Source organism: Nipponia nippon, unplaced genomic scaffold, assembly GCF_047370975.1.
Source record: "Nipponia nippon isolate SJK-2023a ecotype South Korea unplaced genomic scaffold, ASM4737097v1 scaffold_2, whole genome shotgun sequence".
Taxonomy (NCBI): domain Eukaryota; kingdom Metazoa; phylum Chordata; class Aves; order Pelecaniformes; family Threskiornithidae; genus Nipponia; species Nipponia nippon.
This window is the reverse complement of record NW_028262336.1, coordinates 40,164,936-40,188,785: the sequence shown is the minus strand read 5'-3', so window position 1 is coordinate 40,188,785 and position 23,850 is coordinate 40,164,936. Positions and strand designations below refer to the sequence as shown.

The window sequence follows — 23,850 nt, the reverse complement described above, 5'->3', positions numbered from 1 at the left end:
GAGCCCCTGCAGCGACCACTAAATTCTTCTCTGGTACAGTCCCTCTCTCTGGCAGCACAGCTTACATTCCTCACTCCTAAGCTCTGCATTTGCATGAATCTTCTTCGAACACCCAGGCAACCCAAGCCATTCCATATGAGTGGAAGTGAAAAATGATGAGTTAGTGTTGGAACTATAACTATCCCCATGGAGATGCAACAGGGATAACCCAATTCCATTACAATTCCCCAACAGCAACTTTCGCAATACAACAGTTTTGGGGCTTTTAAACAATTTACTATTTTATTGCTAGTATAAGTTCTTTTTGTATTGTAATATACTGCAAGAAAATACTTTATCAAGAGAACTTGTTAACAGAAAGAGTATTTGGCAGAGCCTGCTTTCCCTTAAATTGTACTAACAAGCTTTAATTTTAAGATTTTATTTTGTCTTTACATGAAGTGAATCTTCATAACTTTTTCCAATTATTTTACCTAGAAGAGACAGCAGGATGCCCAGATTAATGCTATCTGCATCAGCCTATTCACCTTTTTAAAATATTGGTGCTCTGAGCTTTTGAATAAGACCTCAAAAAATAGGAGCATAGAGTATTTTTATATGGCAAGTACCTCAACATATTCTACCGTATCTTTTCTCTAGCTTTATGAAAAGGCAAAACCTGCACCTACCAGAGGTCAAGTTTTGTATCCAGGAGGACAAAAATTCGCTCCACACCATGCCAGAAAGCAGCAGACCCCTGAAGCATGGAATCAATATAAACAGAGTGAAAAACAAGTGGGATACTATCTACTTTTAAAGCTCCTTCAGTATCTGATGCCCCAAATCTCCAAGGACTTACTGCGCTAGCTTCACTTTCAGTTACCAAGAGCTTCCCTACTGGATCACAAAATCCTTTCTGCAGGCCTGGAAAGTGCCTCCTGAGAACAATTTAGCCTCCTTACCATTACTACGTGGTTAAGAAGGCTGTGCCAGCATTTCACTCCCAAGAAGCCCTCCTAAAACTTCCAATCTAAAATTGTTCAAGGTGAACACATGTTCAAACAAATGGAGCATCCCAACTCCAGAAATTTCTTACCTAGGTAATAGGTTACAGAAAATCCCAAAACAAAATGAACCTATCCTCAGGCTTGCAAACACTATCTCATCAAGTTCTTCTCAGTTTACTTGTGCAAACAGCTGTGTTAATTTGTTCTACATTATTTCTCCCCAAATCCGTAGTCAGATTTTAAGCAATGCATTTCAAAGTTAGATGATCACGATGAAAGATAAACAGGAGTAAGAGATCACTGTGGGGTATATTGCTGGGGAAAAAAAAAAAAGGTATATCTGTGATGAATATCACCATGGAAATTGAATTTTCTCATCTCTTCAGGCTTATAAACATCTGGAATAATTCTATGATCCCTAAACTGATCCTGTTTCTTATTCATCATAGGGAATAGACCAGGGAATTGTGTCCAATTAAGAAGCACAAATGTTTTCTCCATGTCTACTGCTAACATCTAAATTCTAATACTACTTTATAGCAGGAAACTGGAAAAACATTTTAGAGCTATTTGAGATCTTACACTTATGACACCATACACCCAACATATTGCCATCAAAGTTGATTTGGAAACAGACTTCCCAAGTGAAACAGAGAATAAGGGATAATTAGGAAACACATAGGTAACATTTCTTGTCTAGCTTTTCAGAGTGTCTGTTCTCAATTATGATTTTTTAAAACAGGAAATCAAACTTAACATTCAAAGTAGTTACTAGCTATAAGAAAAAAAAAAAAAAAGCAGGAAGAAGGCGCTCCCAGCTCAGAGAGTTGTAAATACCCAACAGTAAAGTTACTAACTACAACTTCACTTCCTGGAAATCACATGACCCTGAATATATTATTTTTGTCAGCCTTCAAGTTCTCTCATCTCTAACCAGCAACTGCCCAGATACACAAACAGGACAGTTATAACAGGACAACCCTTTAAATGAAAAGGGCTTTTCTTTGCATTGTACTCATCCTGCATTTTACACCCCTCAAACTGTGAGCTAAGTATGGAATAGGAAACATGTGCTGCTATAAGAGGCAACACAACCAGCCTAACCAGGAATGACTATGGAGATAGCTCACCAGACACTTATTTCTTTCACAATCTCTTCACACTGCAAGGACTTAGATAAAAGACCCAAAAGCAGGTCTTAAAAAAAAAAAAAACACCCAAAAAAACCAAACCACACACACACACCACCTGAACAGCCACTCAACCCCACCAGGGCAATACCCATCCTTTTAAATGCCAAACTGAAGGAGAAGCAGCTAGTATGAGAAGTGCAGTAGGCTTCTAACATTAGAAGAAACACTTTGCTACAGGAGCAAAAAATCTTCAACCCAGGAATTGCACCACTGATACTTCAGTGGGAAAACACTGAATATTGCTGCAAGAGTGTCTTTACACTACTGGAGTAAAAACAACATTCACAAAACCTGTCACAGAAATTGGAAGTTCTGCTTAGTAGCACCCCAACACTTTCAAAGTTAAGTTTCCCATAGCAGCTCTAGTTATTCCATAATAGCAAGTATTCTGTTGCTGTTTCTTAAAACAAGTACAACACAGATCATTTTTAAAAAGTCATTTAACTGTGTAAGGAGACCATTATTTTAAGGCTTGTCTACTGGGCAAGCACATACAGCTTCAAGAAGAGTTAATATAATTTGTAGCTCCACATGCACTTGTGCTGCAAATGAGTAAATGCTGAATGGTCTATAAATACCTTTACTACCACAGATTTGGTTTCTCTCCAGGGCTAAACGAAAAGAGCCCAGGCACCTGAAACTTTATCCTGTGGGATAACGCTACAGCTGCTTCCATTTACAGCTTTAACGACCTGCCCCGCTAACGCAAGCGGCACAGCCACCCTGCCCGTTTACCGCGGCCCGAGGCAGGGGACACCCGGGGCGGGGGGCGACGCTCGTCTGTGGAGAGGGGGACGCAAACGCCTCTCCTGTCACAAAGATGCGCGACCCGCCCAGCGAGCCGGCGGGCAAACCCCTTCTACGCTCCACAGCGCAAGGAAAAGTTGAGCTAATAAGAATAAATTAAAAAAGAGCACTTAAAAAAAAAAAAAGCGAACTGCCGCCCCCGCGCTCCCCCGAGCCGCTCTACCGCGCTCCCCCCCACCGGGGCCGCCCTCAACCCGCCTCCCGCCGCCCCGCCGGCCAGACCCCCGCCCGCCCGGAGGAGAGGAGCGGAGCGGAGCGACGCCTACCCGACCGGCTGCGGATGATGTCGCGGAACTCATCGGCGGCGGCTTCGTCCCTACCGGCGGCAGCGGGGCTGGGGCGTCCCGCCTCGGCCATGCCCGAGGAGTGCAGGGCTGAGGAGGGAGGGAGACAGACAGACGACGATGGGCGGGCGGGGGAACCGGGACAGGTGCGGTGCTGACGCCCGCCCTGAAATAGCTCCGGGGCGTCGGCTCCGGCTCCCCCGCCCCCGCCCCGCGCGCGGTCGATGAGGAGCGGAGCAATTAGCGAGCAAATGGCCCCCGGCGGGGCAGGAATGACGGAGCGGCCCCCACCGCACCGCCTGCGCGGTAGCGAGGGGGGAACGGGGACGAAGGCACCGCGTCGCTGTGGGGTGGAGGGGGATTTCAACTTTTTTGGGGGGGACCCGCACGGCTGTACAGCGTTGCGGACCCCCACTCAGTCAGCGCTGGCCTCCGCGGAGGTCGGGAGGAATCCCCCGGCAGAGGGGTGCGCGGGTTTCGGGGAGCCGAGTCTCAGGGAATAAATGAAAAACGTGCCGGAGTTTGTCGTCTTCGCCCTCCTTGGAGGGGCGAAGGTCCTGCAGACCCGATCAGGCGGCACTGCCCGCACCCCGGAGCAGCGCCCGGCTCCCCCGGCCCAGCTTCGCTGACAGGGCAGACCTCTGAAGCCCCCTGAGCGATAGCCCATTGGTACCTGCAGGCTTGTCAAATCTTTCATCTGTTTTTAGCAAAAGAGGTCATGGAAAACGTTTCTCCTTGCGTTTGATATGGAAAAGGGATGGCTTAGTCCCCTGTCATCCCAGTCAAGGGACAAAGCGCTTCCCGCTGGCATTGCTTCCTTGCACCCTCCCATTAAAGGTCAATTTGGTCGGCTGCCCACAAGCCCACCGTTATTCCTTTCCCTTCAATTTTCTCTCCACACTGACATTCAGGACTTGCCTTTTCTGCTCAGTCTCCCTCACCTCACCGGGCCCCCAAGTGGCTTGCATTGCCTCATGGGGGAAGCAACCAGGGATAAGAAATAAATGTGCTGGCGTGTATCTAAATGCTCACTCTCCCTATAACAGAAATCCAAGCTCTTAAAAACTGTGCCTTTAAGTATGGACACTAAGAAGACAAATAATCACCTATTTTTATTTGTTAGTTTATAGGACAACAATGTGGCATATTTAATACAAATTTAGCCTAACTGCTTCTCAGCTTTAACACCAATTCATAGATAATTCATAAACAGATACAGAGGGACAGAAAATTAAGCATAAGTTGTAGAAAGGATGTATGCTTCCACTTGTACTTTCTGTAGATAAAGGACTTGAATCTCTTTGTGCATGCCAGAGTATATCAGAAGAAATGTACTTGTCTGAAGATAACAGTTAAATAGAATAAAACTGGGTAAGAAAACCAGGTCAGAGACAATAAACAGCTAGAGGAAGACTTTTTATAGGCAGCAAGGCACATGCTGGTAATCAGATCCTGAGGAAAGGGGCTTGTCCCCATGTGAAGCAGTGGGGCACACCCTCCACACAGGTGGTGTCTCATGGCTCGGTTCCACCCTCTTGTTGTTCATAAAGAGTCTTATGAGATGAAGTAGGTGGGAAGTTTTGCACGGTCTGATATTTCCAAAGGTATTTTTCAGCTTTGTTTGTAATGATCAGTGTTTATTACTCCAAGAACGTGAGTGGGAAAAGAATGAAGTATTGCCAGCCTTAAATAATAAAAAAGCATTACTCAGACTCAGAAAAGGCATGAAATTGTCCTCCAATTATTCAGGGGAGAGATATCATATTTCTTTGTCCATATTCCCATTTTCAATTCCCTCTGGTCACCCCTGGTGTGTGCCAACTCTCACAAACTTCCAGTGATGCAATTTTGGCTCCCACCACAGGGGTTCTTGCTAGAAAACCTGACAGATCAAATGGCAGGCTGGGTTACAGCACTACAGCTAGTGAGAAGAGTCTGTAGTTTCTCCTCCAATATCATCATTCTGTTTAATACCCTGTTATCGCCAACCCCCAAGTTTTTCCTAAGCTATCAGATAGATTCTCCCAGTCCCACAGCAATCCAGACATTCGGTAATTTGTGTCTGTCTTGTTTTCTTGACCTCTGCTTCTTATTTTTAAGTGGACTTTCTTTTTGCATTCTGGTGCTTTAGGGAAGACGGCAGTTTGCGCGTGCCTTCCTCTCCCCCATAATAAGCATAGCATTGCAGAATTTAAAATGGGATTCATGCATTACTCAACAGCCGATCCAGAGCCTCCCATACGTTGTCTGTTCTGTCTTTAAAACCCACATGGGGAGATGGTATAGCTGCTTCCCTCTTCTTATTCCAGCTCATCTTCTGTCTGTTCCTGAGGGCAAAATGGAGGGAAGATAATTTTGCTTCTTTATGGCCAAGTTCTGATCACAGTTCTTCCTTAAGAAAAATGTAGAAGGAAGCCAATCAGGACAGAGACGAAAATTTCATGACTGACACTTCTGTCACTCCAGACTGCCTGTATCAGTAGCCAAAATCTCATTACTGTAATTTGACGACAGTAGGAGCACTATCTTAACTAAATGCTGAATCTGTTCTACTTTGTTTTACAGACCCAGCAAGACTGTATGCAGAACTTCAATGCTAGAAGTCTTAACAGATTTGGTTAACTTTATGAGCAGGCATAGTCCCTTAGTGTTCAGTACCTGAGGTTTTCGGACTAAGTAAGAAATCTGCATCCCAGTTCTGCAAACACTAGCTGATACACCCATATATATATATACACACACACACGCACATGTATATATGTTTGCAGCACTGCTGTTGTTAGTTAAGTTCTGAGAGTCTCCAGTAAGAATTGCCCATTTTCTGCAGTATTTTACATGGTGTTTGTTATCATTCTGCTTATGGGTCTTGTTTCCACATAAACAGAATTCTGGTTTGAGACAGAGCAGGTCTCCAGGAAGCTAATCTAATCGCAAAACTTTCTTAAGTATTTAAACTTCAAACTCCAAATCAAGGTAAGACACTAGAGCAACATATATTACATTCTTTCAATAGTTATTCCATAATGTTAATAACAGAAAAAAAATATTTTAATACACTTCCTTCCCAGAACAATTATTCTAATCATGAAGAGGTTTTTCTACTGAGGCCCCTAAATGTTACAGTAAATGTCTTTGTCACATCACAACAGCCAAATAGTGAAGAGATTGGTTTGCGACACTTTGTCTAATCATACACATCCAAAATCCTTCTTACTGATTTGAGCACGAGTACATGTGTGTTTTAAGCTCAGATGCAGAGCCGGGCTCTTAGAAGATCACGTTGACACCTGTAGCGCTGCCGAACCTACATTCAACACACTCTGTAAATTCTGAAAAATGTTATGTCTTTAAACCTTAATTGAAACTACCATTTCCAAAACTTAGGAACATACTGTGTGTTTAAAAAAAAAAAACAAAAACAAACAAAAAAACCAAAAATAATCTGTTGATTTTCATAGCCAATGTTTGACATGTAACTTTGCCAATCTTGCTCTTTGGGCATACCTATGTGTGTGTGCGTGTGTGTGCATGTACTTACATGTATGTATGTACATGTGTATATATATGTAGCACGTACTTTGTTTGTTACTTAAGGATGAAGAGAATATGTTCAGGATCAATGACGTTAAACACTAACTGGCAACTCTTGCTACTCCGTTCTTGCTCCAGAAAGCAAGTTTCACTTAGTTTATAGTCACCCATGGAAAAAATCTTATTCTGTGTTTGTAATGTATGCTATTAAAACTATTTGATTAGTTGTTTGTCAAAAGCTGGGGCTGGTTAATTCAAATACCAGGGAGGCCTTCCATTAGATATTACATTTTAGGATGAACAATATATTTTAATGCCATATTTGAAGATTACTAAAAGCCCACTTCAGCAAACTATTGGCTTAATAATAGACTCTAAAATATGCTCAGAGTCTGAGGTTAGCAGTTCTGGGTGACAGACTATCTATCCTTACAGGCATATCTATGCTTTGATTCCATTTAAATATACTGATTTCTTTTAGTTGTGTGTTCAAAGGCAGACTTGTTTCTAGTCATGTTGAGGCAGCTGCTTATTGTCAACTACAAGTTGGAACAAGCATTTGCGTATTCAAAATTAGGCTTTTATCTACCATTTTCATTAATATATGTAACATAATAAATATTAAAATATGACCAAATTCTTATATGGGAAGAATTCCTGACTTTCAGGTTGGTAATTGTATCCCTTGTGAAGAAATGTACAAGAAGTTAGGAGAAAATTTAACATTCTGGATTAAATTTTTTTTAAAATCCTGCAAAATCATTCATGCTTTTTCCAATGGTTCATGTTACATTCTGGGTTTGCTAGGCCATTTGGGATACGTCAGGACTTTTTCTGCAGCTTGATTAAGCTAAGTAAGGGAGCTGTTGCTAAAAGTCAAACTCAATCTAGAAAAACACTCTCACCCCTGAAAAAAAAAAGTTGTTATTATTTATTCTGCCCACAGTGCATGACCCACCCCATATTAAAACCAGTTTTTTGCCTATGTAGGATTCTGATACTCACATTATCTTTTAATTATTTTATAAATCAAAATGAATAAACAATCAGTCAGTAAAAATACATAAAAGCTTTCCTTGTGATAATTTATGCTTTAAAATGATTGCTTTGAAGCAAAAAGGATGTGTGGCTGTGCTACAGACTTCATCTGATCTGACTAATTTATGGCAACTCCCTCAGCTAACAAGAATCACATGGTATAAATGGGAAATGAGACTCTACTGGTATTGAAAATAAAGAGGTAATTTCTTTCCATCTTTCATAACTGCTATTCAAGACTGCATATAGTTTTTTGTCACAGCTGATTAAAAAGCTTGTTTTTCATCTTAGAATTAGTTTTATAATGTATTCAAGGAAAACTGAAAGTCAGGACTTTAAATACAGTAAAAAACCTGAAAGCTTATTTACTGATAAGTACTTACTAAATTGGTGATCTGCTTACCTCCTGGGAATACAAATACTGGTGCAAACTGCATAGAATCTTGTCATGGGCTTCCTCATGAAACTGTACTTGTGATGGATAGTGTTATGCCTTTTTTCTGCATTTTTTACTGCTACGATGTTTGTAAAATTGAAGATTTATTAGAAAGCTATACATATAAAACAGTGCTGTGAAATGCTTACTTTAGATTTGATTTTTAGTGTACTTAATTCTGGAGAAAAATGTATGTTGAATCTTTAATAAAAAGGCCTTTAAGTAACTGAAACTAAATAAAAATAAATGCCAAAAGGAATTATTTATTGCACAATGACGTATCCTGTATTAAAGCCCTTCTACAAAAAAGTTACAAAATAACCTCTCAGTTACAGCACTCATAACCGTATTTACAAAGCAATCAGCATTGCCTCATGCATAGACTTAAGCACTCTCTGTGAAGTAGCACCTAATTACATTTTCATAGCTATCATTAGGCATCTTTTGGCTTATACTGTCATATGCAGTAAATGCTTAAATATTTAGGTCCCTATCCTCAAAGACATTTAGGTGTCTAGCTCTCATTTCTAATTTATAAGAATTAGGGACCATTAGGGACCTTTTCCCAAAGCGAGAGTATTTGAAATTTTCTCTCTTGGAAAGCCTGCTGGAAACTTTTGTGGACAAAACCAGATTGTCACAATAATCTGAATTCAACACTGCTGTGCATACAATGCAGACTTCAATGAAATAGTCTGTTTAACATTTTTAAAGTATTCTTCACCAAATCTTTATGCTATTTCTATTAGTATTATAATGCATTACAAATAATCTAGTATAAATATACCTACACTTGGACAAAACTGCTCATCAAATCAAAGGAATATTCAATTAACGCATGAAGTATTTTATTTCCAGAAAACCCTCATCATTACCCAAAGTAAGATGGCACCATACTCAAGAAATGTTCTCTTCTCCCATTTTCCAGTCTTCTCAATAGTGTTGTAGTAGTTGGTTAAAACACCAAACAGTCCTTTTTTTTTTTTTTTTTTTTTTTTGGTATAGCAATGTTGCACTTCCTGTAATAAATATCCCCTTAAAGTTTACGACAAAAGTCTTATTGGTTGTAACGTGAGCTGCATTTGATCTTGTTTTAAGTCCGTCCTTCATTATTTTTTGGGCACATCTGCTGGGGTTACAATTTACAGAGATACAGTTAAAGAATAGATCACTATGGGTGGCATATGCATGATCATATGCACAAGTTATGGTTTGTTCTTTATGCCTAGAAGAATGTTTTTTCTTCAGTCAAAAAATATCAGAGCAGGAAGTCTTGGGGCATTGCGCAAAAATGCAAGGGGAAGAAAGGAAAAGGGAAAATGAAAATGTATGTGGCTGATGAATGGAGTTTCTGATCTGATTATTCTTCATAAGTTCAAGTTAAAGTTTCACTCTCTCTTTTTTTAGTCTTGTGTAGGTGTAAAAACACCTGTTTAACTTTAGGAATGTGACTAGAGATAGAAAAAATATACAGATAGTAGTCCTGTAATAACCTCAATAGTGAATTGATATAACAAACATTTGAACACAAATGAAAATACAAAGTCTTGATCATAGTATCATACACCTGAAGCAGAAAATTCACAAGCATTCATCAAAATGACCCAGCATCATGTTAAGTATAGTACTGGTTTCTAGATAAATTGGCAAAGGGGTGCAAAAGGAAAATATCATTCTAAGGAGCAAAGTTAATGAATTTGAGCCTTTGGGACTTACGAAATTGTTGTTAAAGAAGCAAAAAGATCGGACTGGAGTAAAACTTTTTGGATAAGCTGGATGGGCTGCAGCTTGAGAGTGGAGCATAACACACGTATGGTATTTTCTTAAATGGTTAAACCTCTGAAAAGGAGAAGGAGTAGAGGAACTGCGCTAGTCTAATTTTCCATTGTTGTTAAGATTGTAGTTGCCAGTTCAGGTTTGCATGAATTTATAGAGAGGCCTTTTTAATGTGAGGTTAATTAGCAAGGCTTTTCAAAGACTTTTCAGATCTCTGGTACAAATCTAGCCTAGCTCAGCAGCAGCTGATAATCATTACCAGTACATTATTGTTCACTTGTCTGTATGAAATTAGTGTGCAGCCGCAATTCAATTTGAGCAAGTCGTGTTAGCGCGTTACCGAGCCACAGTATAAATGGGAACTAATTGACTCTCATATTGGTTCTCCCAGCAAATCCAAGGACCACTATGTATCTATGGAGACTAAACACCTGCCTCTTTTAAGTCCAGTCTTGGAGCAAGGCTTCACTTAGGGCTTTTGCAATCAAGTGCTTCTCTGTGGAGAAAGTCAGACTTCATCTTCCCAGACTGACTCTCAGGGATTTTCAACAAGCACTAAATTCACATTCAAAATATATGCAACAAAAAACTATTTTTGAATGACATTTTGTCAAGGGCTTTTTAATTGTTGTCATTCTCAAGTGTATCTATAGATTGACCTGTCAAATGTGAAGGAACCGCTCTGATAAATCATTGTGTTTGTAGAGGGATTTCTGCCAAAATGTTTTAAATAATTGCGTTTAGATTGAAGGGCTAATGACTAAAAAGGATTGGGGAAGTTAGAAAGAAGCATTTGAATCTTTCCTCTCGACAGAAATGAAGAAAAAACACAGTAAGAGGTCCTTCTTTTCTTGTGAAATTCTTCAATTACCTGCAGAGTTAAAAGGAAGCTTTTAGTCAGATCTGTTCATGATTAAAATATATTAACTAGCCTGGCCAACTTATATAAGTGCCCTGTGCATTGAATCCAATTTCTGGTATTTGAAATATTAAGGGAAACCCAGGTATAGTTGTATCTCTGCAAAACGCTGATGTATTCTGCTGTCAAACTTAATGCACGCAGTGAGAAATCACTTTACATATGAATCACTCGGCATGGCCATGGTCCTATAGAACTTCAGGACAAACTTAATTTTATACACTCGTTTGACTATTCTTACACATCTCAGGGTGCAGCAGGAGCGGGGCAGCTCCCCTGGGGCCAGGACAATGGGGGCTCCCCATGGCGGTGTCTGAGCAGGGTCTGGCAGCCTGGGCCCATCACACCATCCCAGCCAGGAGCAGGGCAGCCAGGGTCACCGGGGCAGCCCCAGCCCTGGGCACTGGGCACCCCTCTGGGTCATAGATGGCAGAGGCCGGTTGTGGGCCAACAAGGTGGGCCCAGCTCAGCAGCGCCCATGGCCAGGCAGGGCAGGGCTGTGGGGAGCTGGAGGCTGGCCCTGCTGCAGCGTTTCTGGGGCAGGGGCTGACAGCCTCAGGGGGCTGACGTGGGGTCCTGGACTGTGGGCAGGTGGGGGGAGCCCCAGGGGGGTTGGGCAGGGGCAGTCAGGGCTGGGGGTGCCCTCAGGACCCTGGCAACATGTAAATGGCAGACTATGTTAAAGGGGTTTTGGATTAAGCTGCTACATGCATGGTATTGTATAGTTACAGACAAAGTTGCAGAAAAAATCTAACATGGTCATCTCACAGGCTAAACCAAAGGACAGAGAATCAGAAATGTATAACCAGTATTGGCCTATAGCTGACCTTCTCCTGCCCTCTCCAAGCCATTACGTTTGCAAGGCTCACCATCCTGACTGACCTTGCCCCACTGTCATGCCCCAACCAAACATGCACAGTCCTGGTGTTGCCAAGGCAAACCATCTACATCCAGCAACTGCACAAGCATGTGGTTGGCACGCCTGTGGTCAAGCAGAGTACACCGTCCAGCTCCATGGAGAGTGATAGCCAGGTCTACACAGCTCCAGGGCTGTGTTTCACAGGGACTGTGCAATCTCCTGCTGTTATTCTGTCCAAAAAGTCTTGCCATGCCCAGAGCAAGGCTTCTTCCCCACCAGGAAACCTCCTGTTTTCTCCCATATTTTTCAGTTGGCCATGAAAGAAAGACTGCTGTGAGATGTAAGTGCATTTCTTTGATGATGGAGTCAGGGTGCATCGTACCCTAGAGGTTGCTGCCTACGCTGCAAAAGATCTAACAAAGCAGTGTCGATATGGCCTGCATAGGGAGCATCTTGTCCAACATGATCATCTTTTTGGAGCTAGCACCACAAATAAGTATGTGTTGCACCAGAAGGCTTCAAGCTAAAATCACGTAAGGCTCGGAGTCTGCTGCCAGATGCATAATGCACATGACAGTGTAAGCAGACATTCAAAGAAAGAGCAATGAGCAACTTGGGAAATGTGTAACTGTTCTTCCCTCATGTATACATCAATTTGCTTTGCAAACAGAAAGTAAAATAAAACAGTTTATTTCCACCTATTTATTGGCCCACTACAATGAGGTAAACAGAACACATGCATGTTCAGGGGTAAGATGATCTCACAATAGATATATAGAAATATATATATATATCTATGCTGGTATTTTTCTTCATTCTTGCCATTTATTGTTGTTGGAACTTATGAAGTTGTGATGGAGCTGGAAATTAAAATGGCTCTGAATATCCTTTTGCTGTTTTATATGGAAAAGATTGGTACTAGACCACCATTGTCCCAGGTTAGTTCTTTGAAGAGTCTGCAGAGGAGTTAGGAAATAACAGTCCCTGACATCCATTTTCTAATGCAATTTTATTCTTTAAGGTTGTTCATAAGATGAGTAAAATGGAGGCACAGACACTGTATGTGTTATTAAGGAGTGATGGCAGGCAGGTATCACCTGGGCAGCATCCAGTAGTTTTTACTTCCTTCCCAATGCATGGCAGGATGGTAATGTGGGCATGTAGCTGTATGTTGGACCTGTTCATCTTTTATGTGTTATGTAGTGTCAGCTACAACTCATGTATTTCATAATTATGGCTACAAAAACAAATGCTCACTATAGGAATGGGGTTCATGAAAATGAAATCATTAACAGAAAGACATCACCCTTTCCAGTGGTAACAGTTACACCATTTAAGTGCAGCTGGGCCAAGGGAGACAGATTAAATCCAGCAGTCGATGCAACTTTTAGAACAACTGCAAGTTCTCATTTCAACTTGTTAGTACCATTCCTTCAGCTCTATAATGTTTTATTCTTCATCCAATATCCCTTTTGCTATCAACTGTTACATTACAACAGTTTTATGTATTTCTGGTGAGGAAATCGGCAACTAGGTTCTCACTCCACAAACGTGTTTATGCATGGAGTCAACATTAGCAAATGCAGAATTCAACTCTTATTTTCTGGACTAATCAAAAGAGTAGAGTGCCAGTGAGAAGACTGGCTGAAGAAGAGTATAAAGCAGGCTGAGCAGGGTTTACAGTGAACTCCATATTCATGAGGTGACTATCTCCCTACTACATCTCTGATCACTACTACCTCTGGCACTGAATGTCCCTGAAATCAGCACTCGTATTAAATAATTGTTCTCAAATAGTTCCATGCTGGGAAAAAAAAAGTATTTATACTTACTGCTAATAACCATCATACACATACACTTAATTTATGTTTATTAGTTGCCATAAAATTAATTTAAGTGTCTAAAATAAGTACAGGAAAAAAAAAAATCCTTGTAGGATCCACTCCAGAGGAACGAATGATAAAAACGAAAAAGAGACAAAGAAAGAAAGAAAAAACCCCACCACAAATCCACTCAAATATTACTTTATTGATTTATTTGAATTATAATTTAAAATACTTATTAGATCTGATGGGAAATTTTAAAATTTTACTGGTTTTATCCTGAACTGTACTAAAAAATGCAACTTTATAACTATTTCATGCAATGGAAAGTTTAAAATGTGTTGATATGAAAGCACTGTAGTGACATTGCCAAAATGTTTTTCTTAGCTACCATTCAGATTTATTTCGTAGTGACAAAACATTACAATATAATATACCACAAGAAACATTTTAGCAATACCAGAATGAAATATTATGACATTATTGGGATGAAAAGAGAAAGTTTCAAATGAGAAAGTAAAAAATAATTGTTCTGAAACTCTAAAATCTCCTCTAATAAAGCATTTCCACTTACACAAAACAATATTTTCTGTCATAAAATTGTTCTTTTGTCATGTGTTTTTTTTTTCCGTTTGCTTTTTTTTTCAACAAGCCCTAAGAATTATACATTTATTTTTAAAAATATAATGAAAATCATACGTGTGGGCCTGAAAGTAATAAAGCTTTGAAGTTAGTGAATGTCTCTTTCCACGGAATACAAATAAAAACATACAACTCTCTCTCTCTCTCCCCCCCCCCCCGCCGCCCCTCTTCATGCTTTCACAGGCTCATGCTTAGCTCATTTTATGACCCATACTCTCCCTACCCCAATGGCCATAAGCTTATCCACAACCAAATGAATGGCAGTGACAAATGCCATCCCACAGACTGCTTGCTTTGTTGTGTCAGGGCAGGCACCAGACACCTTCCCTTCTGTACCTGACACCCCATGCCTTAGCACCCTGCACACCTCCCAAAAGCCACCTCGGTGTGGAGGGAGGCAGGTGCAGACCACCAGACAGAAGGACAAAGGGGTCTACAGTCTTCATGTTAATATGTCAAGATTACTCACAAATTGACTGTATCTGCACAAGGAGACCTCAGGGGCCATTTAGAGAATCGATGTCTGGAACATCATTTTTGTTTATAATGAGAGCTTAAGCCTTCAACCTCGGTTTCTGACAGAAAAACAATCAACAAAAGAAAAAAAATTCAAATTTCTTACATTCAGGTTGTTGTATTTTTGGAAACATAAATGTTTTTAAATGCATCCATCTAACATGTCAATTAATGTCATCATCTTTGACAATAATTAAAACAAACTAGCAAACATCATTCCCCCAGGAAAAGAACAAGAAAATACTTTACAACAGAATAGAAGAAGACAAAAGTGAAGATCAGGAGATGAAACATTTCTGTGCAAAACTTAGAGATGCAGCTCTCTCCAATAATTATACATGTATCCAGGTCCATGAAATTAAAAGAACTGGTATGAAAGGCAGGTATTTCACAAGTGGAGTTGGCAAATCACTTCAACGTAGCAATATAAATTTGCAGGAATAGAGGATCTGTCCCAACTTTTAAGAAAATTAAACAGGTTCCTAATCTTTCTAGGATTGAGATCTGAAGTTACACCACCATGAATATATCTTCTTATGCCCTTCCCTTTTCCCCTGTAAAAGGAAGGATCAAAGCTGTCTTGAATAGTGTGAACAAATATTGACATAAATTACATGTTATTTTAATCAGAAATGTGTTCCATACTGCTATTCATCTGGACAGTCTTTATTCATACAACTTGCAACATTGAGTTGGATGCAGCTCCTGCCTGGATAGGGGTGACTTGCATCAATGGTATTGCACAGGCTGTGATGCAAAGCCAGAGCAGTATGGAGCCCTCAGATCTCAAGTCAGCTTTCAGTGTCCACATCTGCCCGGACACAAGAGAGAAACTGATACGGAGGTGAAGTGACTTGCACTGCATATTTGCGTCTGACTGATGTTCGCACTTTGCCGTTTGAGGTCTAGGAATATTGTCCTAACATGCATAAATATTTTATTTCAGCTTCATAAGAGAAAATAATTTTAATCAAATTATGATGAAAGACCGAAAAGAAAATAATATTAATTTTTGAGGAATGAAGTGCATTGGCAATGTTTTTAACATATCAATCTCACATTTTTCTCGATTCTGGAGCATTTTGCTCAATAGTTAAAATAATTAAGAACAGACTTATTGTTTCCTGTTCTCCATGGCAGAATAAGAATTGTTGCTGCAAGGTATCTTTTTTCATTATCAAAATAAGAGCAATGCAAACAACATTTATAAAAAAATGACAGTACTTCAATAATAAGTTTGCCAGTTTAAACATAAATTAATTCAGAAGGTAGACATTCTGTATTGAGAAAGTCAATATTTCTCCATATGTAGATTTGCCTTAAAACTATCCATACCTTTCCAAGCCCTGGAACAGTGCCAAGGGAGCCAGTTTGACTGCATTTTGCAACCCAGATCCTTTAAAGCTAGCGCAGCACCGTAGCACATTGCCCCTTCTGGACTATCTCAGTGAATTGGCTGGAAAAGTCACCAGGCAGAAAAGTTAGGGTTCTTTTCTGACATATTTTGTTTGTATAACAGCCACATAACATTAACAGCTATAACAAGGGTATCAGAATATATATGTACAATGCAGGCAAATTACTTTTTAATGCAACCCTTTATTCTTGTAATCTGATTTTTGCTCCAGTCCTGCAGTGAATGCTGAACCAGTGGAGTCAGCTGGCCAGCTGTAATCAATAGGGTCGGAAGGGAAGACAGAGCTGCACTAAAATGCAGCTTATTAAGTCCTTTGCTATTTTTGGTTGACATCATTAGAATTTCTGCTTTATTCATTAAGGCTGTGCTTCAACAAAGCATGCAAAGCCATACAAACACGCATCTCAATGAATAAATTGTATTACAGTTAAATATGTGCTTTACTGTTTTCCTGAATGGGTGTTTTAGCACTTTATTTTTCTAATTAAAAGAAAAAAATGTAAGAGAGGAAAATGCAGTCATGTAATTCAACAGTTATTATGTGGCACAACTCATACAGTAAAACTTAATTTAATCTTATCTAGTATGCTAAATAACTTGCAGAAGTTCCTAGTGACCTAGTCAATATATCTTCAAATTTGAGGGGAATGCTTATTACAGATGTTCAAAACTCATTACTAATTAATAAACATTTAATTTATATAGTTTCTTTAAATTCATATGATTCTTTCTCTGTAGCGTCTGTTCATGTAATGAGTTTAAAGTTCAGCTGCTTTAGAATTATCCATTAGAAACAGAAAGGGGGAAAGAGAAAGGAAGAATATACATTTTTTTTACTCAGTTTGTTCAAATATAACTTGAAAGGACTTCTTTTCCACTTTAGAAAATACCATCTGCATTGGAATAAACTATGGCATATTTAATACTGTAATGGATTTAAAAAAAAAAAAACTTATGAGGGGGCAATTACTGGTCTTTTCTGGTGAGATTTATCTTGTAGCTTTAAATGATTTAATATCATTACCGGGGACAAACTGCACGTTCTTACACTTCCTTTAAAGCTCAGAACTTACCTTTTCACATCAGACAGCTACAGTGTGGCATTGCTAACCTGAAAAAAAGACAGAGAGCTTGACTTCAGCTTCTCACAAGTGAAAAATTAATGGCAATACTAAGAACGTAAGAATGGTCTTAGTGGTTCAGGACTTTGTACAACTTTTCAGCATCCTCCAGCAGCATCCTCCAGCATGTTTCCAGCAGTGACCAGCAATTTCTAGGTGGGACTCTAAGAAATGAGGCAAACACACAGCAATCTTCCTCCTCATACCAGTCCAACAATTGCTGGCTTGTGAACATCCAAAGCTAGAGTTTAGATTCTGTTTTTAATATTTTTATGATGACTTTATCATCCAGCAATCTGTCTAATCTCATTTTGAAGCTATCAGTGTAGGTCTCTACAGCATCATGTGACAATGAACTCCTTAGCTTAATCTCTGTGTCCTCATTTGTTTGTTTGGTCTGCAATTTTTCATCTGAGTTCCCTTAATTTTTGAATTATGAGAAACAACAATCAATTCCCTCTCTACCTTCTCAATTTCACTCATGATTTTATAGTTGTGTCAAAAGCTCCGTAAAGTGTATCTTCTCTGGGCTGAAGAGTCCTTGTCTCTCTAATCCTTTCTCTGGGAGTTTTCTGTAATTTTTTTCATCATCAATGCTCTTCTGTGTACTTTTTGTTATGTCGTTCCAGAGGCAGGGAGACAGGATTGCCAACAATACTCAAGATCCATGTGCACAAAGTGCCATTATGCTTTTCAGCTTTGTTCTCTGTTTGTTTCCCAATAATTCCTAAACATCCCATTTTCTCTTTTGACCATTGTTGACTCCTGAACTAACATTTTCAACAGTCCAGTTACTAGACCTCTGAAATCACTTTCCTCAGAGATAATGGATAGTTTAGAACACCTCATTATAAACGTAAAATTACCTTTTACATGGCTGTCAGCCTTTTTGACTTCATCTACACTTAGTCATCTATACTACTGAGTTTTAACACACAGAGTATCTCAGTATTGAGAGTTTATTGACAGTTGTATTAACAACTTTTGCAGCCCTATGTGCCCTCAGTACTGTCAACAAACTTTGCCATTTCACTCTGCAGTCTTTCTCCAGATAATTTATCTATGTATGTAATAATACAGGGCCTAGCGTGAGTCTTTATGAGACTCCAAGGACGATTTCCCTGTATTGACAAAACTTACTATTTATTCCTACCCTTTCTTTCCTATTTTTGAATATTTATTTGCTCATGAAAGAGTCATAGAAAAAAACAATGATTGGATTTATTTGACGGGCTGTTGAAAGCTTTTTGAAACACAAGTATACAATAGCAACTGATTATTGATTCTCTAAAGGATGAGCAAGACCAAGCTTCTCGCTACAAAATTCACATTGATTTTTCTCAGTAATACCATATTTATCCATGTACTTGCTGACTGTCTTCGACATTATATATTCTAATAATTTGTCTGATCAGTAGTCCCCAGATCACCGTGGGAACCTTTTCTAAAATTTAATGTAGTATTTTTTGCCTTTTCCTTTGGTATCCAGGCCATTTTAAGAGGAAGGTGAGAAACCACTGTTAGTAGCATGCTATTTTCAATTGTTCAAGACCCTTTAGAACTCTGACAACTCATTACCATGATGTTAGCTTTTCCTGCCTTTATCCTATGAGACAGATCCTCCAAAATGTTTCCCATAAAGTTTCTATCATGTTCTCTTCAGAGAACAAAAATGCAAAGAACTGATTTTACTTCACTCAGCTTTTACACAGCTTCTTTCACCAGGAGCACTCAAGATACTTCTCAAAAGTAATAAGTACAATCCCTATTATACAGAAAGAAAAAAAAAAAGCAAGAAAAAAAAAAGCATTGAGAGATGAAGGGCTAGATTTAATAAAGGACTGACAGCAAGATAAAGTGCATAAATAGAACGAGAGGAAACGGCCTCAAGCTGCGCCAGGGCAGGTTTAGGTTAGACATTAGGAAAAACTTCTTCACCAAGAGCGTGGTCAAGCATTGGAACAGGCTGCCCAGGGAAGTGGTTGAGTCTCCATCCCTGGAGGTATTTAAAGAACGGATAGATACGGTGCTTGAAGACATGGTATAGATGGACTTGGCAGTGATAGGTTGACGGTTGGACTCGATGATCTTAAGGGTCTTTTCCAACCTTGATGATTCTATGATTCTATGATTCTATGATCTTGTTTCCTCTGCGGTGGTTTAGCACAAGCCAGCTTTGATATGAAAGTCCCGTAACTGTTTAGCATGTCTCAAGCCTGAGTTGATGCACTACCCTTCACTGGAGATAGGATCTGTCTCCTGACTCCCTGTCTTAATGTCCTGATCACTAGGCTATACTGCGCCCATATCTGAGCCTATTTTAAAAGGTCCTTTTACAGTAATGAAAAAAATTCAGGATTGACTTGGGGTTGCCCCAGATTAAAAAGGATAGCTGAAAAAAATTCCAAGATATGAGCAATTCTATTGTTTCACAAATAGTTATAACCCAAAATTGGTCCAGGCATATAATGAGATTTAAATGTGTTTCATGACTCCTGAAATAATTTCTCAGCTCACATCACAAGTGAACACACAGATGAGGGCAGTTACAGAGCATCTTTTCTTATAAATTCCTGATGGCTATGCCTTGTGCCCCAGTGCTCTTCATGTTTGTATACTAATGAATGAACACACACCCCATCATAAATTAATGCTTCCTTGTCTTGCATAAATGAGGTCCAGTAATTCTGTAGCTGGCAAGCAAGGAAAACAGGAGAGGCTAAACAGGATTAGCTGAATATCAAAGCATCCTCTTTAATTACCTGCTACAATATGTTCATTTATTTTTGTCTCCAAGTAACTTTTTTGCCATTCATGCCTGATTGATCACATAAGGACAGGGCTGGGAGCTAGGACAGTCTATTCATTATCTTAAAGGTTATTATAGTGGGTGCTCTTATTAATCAGACTTTCAACAGGAGAGGTATGAGGTTGCCCACTGCCATTCAGAAAACTAGTGCTCAAGGGGACCACCTAGGCAAGTGTAACTCACACCAGCAGGTCAGCTAATCTAATTGATGATGATCGTATTAATTTGGAACTGAATATTAAGAGCCTGCAGCACTGGATCATCTTCATACCATTCTCATTATACAGAGACTTCATTCATTTGGGAGGATAACAAATGCGTAGTATTGATAACAAAATTAAATGGAAGTATGTAAATTAGAAAGAGATATTTATTATTAAGTGTTTACTTGAAATAAAGAAGTATTTTAATTCCAGTATCATTTAACAGACTGCATATGAGCACCTGAAGAAGTTCCACAAATGCAAGATAATAACTTGGCAGTTGAAATTAAGGATTATTATTTACTTCAAAAGTAGGGAAGTAGAAAGATGAACTGTGTTTCTTTTGTCAGCTGCAAAGGAGTCCCTCTGAGTCTTGCTAAACCACCTCTCTGGTTATATAGTGCCTCTCTGAACAATGTCTGTGTCACTGTGAACATCCTGCATAGATTGTGGCATAGACAGCCGGATGCAAGCAATTTTCAGGGATGCCAAGTTTCTTAGTCTCTGTGGGCTTAGGCAAGGGAGAGTTTCTAGGACATTTTGCACAGCTAACCTCTCTAGAAGTGCTCAGAGCAGAACTTGAGGCACTTAATAAATTTTACAGCTGAAAACTGAAGAGCTCTTGGCCCTCTGCTACCCAAGCAGTTTCTGCAGATTGCTGTCATGGACCTTGATGTATAAATTCTTCCTGTGTTGCACGGCAAGCATAGCTCTGTAAGATTTTTCCTTTGGACTCATAGACGATGCTCTACTATAGTTTATGTTCTATATAACATCTTAATAAAAGTGTTAAACAAGCCAGTTGTATCCAATATATAAAGTAGAAAGAAAGTAAATGTATACTGATCATCATCTGTGCTGGTTTATAGAACTGACAGCCATGGGTGTGGCCTGTAATATTTTTTCTTTCAATGTGAGAAAACTTTTGGTAAAGGGAGCTCCGATTTATCTATCTATCTATTTATTTATTGGCTTCATGCTTCTGGCATGTTGTGTCCAGAGTAGTTTTTTACACATTTTCAAACAGATGGGTATGATTTGGCACAGCTGGGTTTATCCTACCAATTGCACAGCTTGGAAAATTCCTGACTCGTTTGGGGTAAAATGAGTCATAGCTTCCAAAAATCATTTGTCACTGCTGTAAAACTAAAAGACAATTGGTCCTGATTGGCAGTTTCTGCTCAAAAAAGACATTTTCTCTGAAGGAGCAAGACTGCTGCAGATAAAAACATGAGGGTCCATCTCAGACCTGCTTTATTTGAGGAAGTTAGGTTTACATGTTAATAAACAGGAAATCTTTCTCTAGTCCCGTAAAACTAAAAGGATTGTCTTACAGTGATGCTGTAGGATGCGCTGTGTAACTATTCCAATGCCAGAGAATAAACCCTGAAAAAAGAAATAGCTAAGAGGTACGTTTTTTTTCTACAGTAAAACCAGGATTCGGCCAAAATAACCTCTTTGTCTTCATGAACAAAAGTGTGTAGTAACAAAAATTTGTTGAAGAGAAGAAAGGAAGCAAACATCCTCTGTATTTCTAGACTTACACCTATGAATTCATACACTTTGTGCAACACTTACTTGATTCCTCCCACTCCTACTGGGCTATCCCTGCTCTAAGATTGGTACCTTTGAGTGACAGGTGAAACCTGCAAAGAAACCAAGTCCAGGAGAACCAGCCAGAGAAAGCCAGCCTGTGCTTAGGACTTGTCAGAGTGGAGTTACGGTAGGAGATATCCATGGACTAAATTCCACTCCCTGCTGTTTCTTCAGGGGGGAAGTCAGGCTCCCAGCTGAGACCAAGCAGAAAGGAAAAAGCTCCTACACAGACTGCCATTACTAACAAGGTCCTGCTCTACAGAAGGCACTACTTGTAATACAAGTTTTTGCTTCTCCGTCCAGAATAAATTTTGCTGCACTTTCTGCAGTTGGACTTGTTCAAACTTTCTCCCAAATACAGCCATAATTCTGTCCTCCCCTTATGAATTAAGATTATAATTTTACATAAGCAAAAAATCTGATAAAGATTTGTTATCAGCTTTTCTCCGAAATAACAAATGACCCCTCTTAGGGTCCCCCTCTTCTACTCTGAAGAGATTGGCCACCCATGTCTTTTTCATGTGTTAGGATCCTAACACATCCTAACAGAACATAGTGTGACTCTTACGAATATCATTCTGAAATCTTAGTGTATTGATATAACACTGCTTTCAAGACAGGTTCTGCTTTGCCCTGTACTGCAGAACCCTGAGGAAGAGTATCATTGCTGTGCATTGCTCTGTTTTTATACATCAGTAAATTCTTCCTCAGATCATCATGTTTGGTTGCTTTAAAATGTAAACAATGCCGCTTAGCATATTTTGGGTTAGGTAATAAATGAGCTGATTGCTGAAATGAAGATTTTTTTTTGATCAAGGAATCTATAGAAACCAGGATTTCATACATATAAATTCATGATTTTTTTCAGCTGTAGCATGTCAGCATCTGCACAGAAAAAGCTGAACCATGCTGCACTTCTTACCAAAGGGAAGGAAAGAGTCTACTGATATGTTTATACAACAAATCCACATCTTTCCATTGCTGTCTTGATTAAAAGAGCACCAGTATTTAAGGCTTAATTTAAGCTTTTGTCTTAAAGTTTCTGGTAAATGATACTGGTCTAGACCACTCCACTGTGTAAAGCGTAACCAAAATTGTACAAGAAAAAGAAATTCTGTGGTTTTCTGAAACTAGTGGGTTTTTTTTTTTTTGTTTCTTTGTTTGTGTTGATTTTTTTTCCCCATTAAACGAGTGGTTCCCATCCTGGACTCTAGGATCTGCATTCATACATGACCTCGCAGTCCACATGAGGTTTGGGGCACTCTTAAACACACCTTGGCAGTGGAACAGGGACCTCCTCCAGCAACCCCCCAGGGCATCTCAGGCCCAGCATTTATTCTCTAATCGGTGCTATTAAGGAGCTGTATGGTTAAGGCCATTTAAAGCTATGTTTTTTTATAAAGGTCTTGGCCACATGGGACCTATTAAAAAAATAATTCAGGTCTTAACCATATGACTTTCTCCAGATAATATTAGAATAATTTGCAGCAGAGAAAAAAGAGATTTAATGCTCTGAGGTCCCCATCAAATCACACACCCTTGCTCTCACATGGATCTCCATTTTCATGGGATGAAAAACATGTAACAGAAAAGTCACAAAAGTTTTCTTGTATATATCTCTTGGGGTTGATATGGGCCGTTATTATGATTTATTTGTTATTTGTTGTGCACTGACAGGATGTTTGACTATTTGCAAACAAGATGGATGATGTTACGATTGTGTGACCTTGCAGCCTACTTACTAATGAGTTAACACAAGGAAGCAGGGACCCCAGCATAATGATGTGCTTGCAGACTTGGGATACTACTGAATTATTTGTGTTATTGCTTGAAGACACATAGGTGGTAGTTTCCCTATTAATACCAATCAGTTTCCAATTAGTACCAATTAGTA

The 23,850-nt window shown here is 39.5% G+C and overlaps 1 protein-coding gene across 1 annotated transcript in view; it reads right to left on the bottom strand.

The window, feature by feature from the left end:
* DMD (dystrophin) overlaps positions 1 to 3,397 on the bottom strand; it is a 1,304,666-nt gene extending 1,301,269 nt beyond the window's left edge. Inside the window, exon 1 of the mRNA XM_087759563.1 lies at positions 3,253 to 3,397. Within this exon, the coding sequence (XP_087615689.1) occupies positions 3,253 to 3,343 (91 nt within the window). The 5' untranslated portion in view covers positions 3,344 to 3,397. The remainder of the gene's footprint in view (positions 1 to 3,252) is intronic.
* Between the last annotated feature and the right edge of the window lie 20,453 nt (positions 3,398 to 23,850).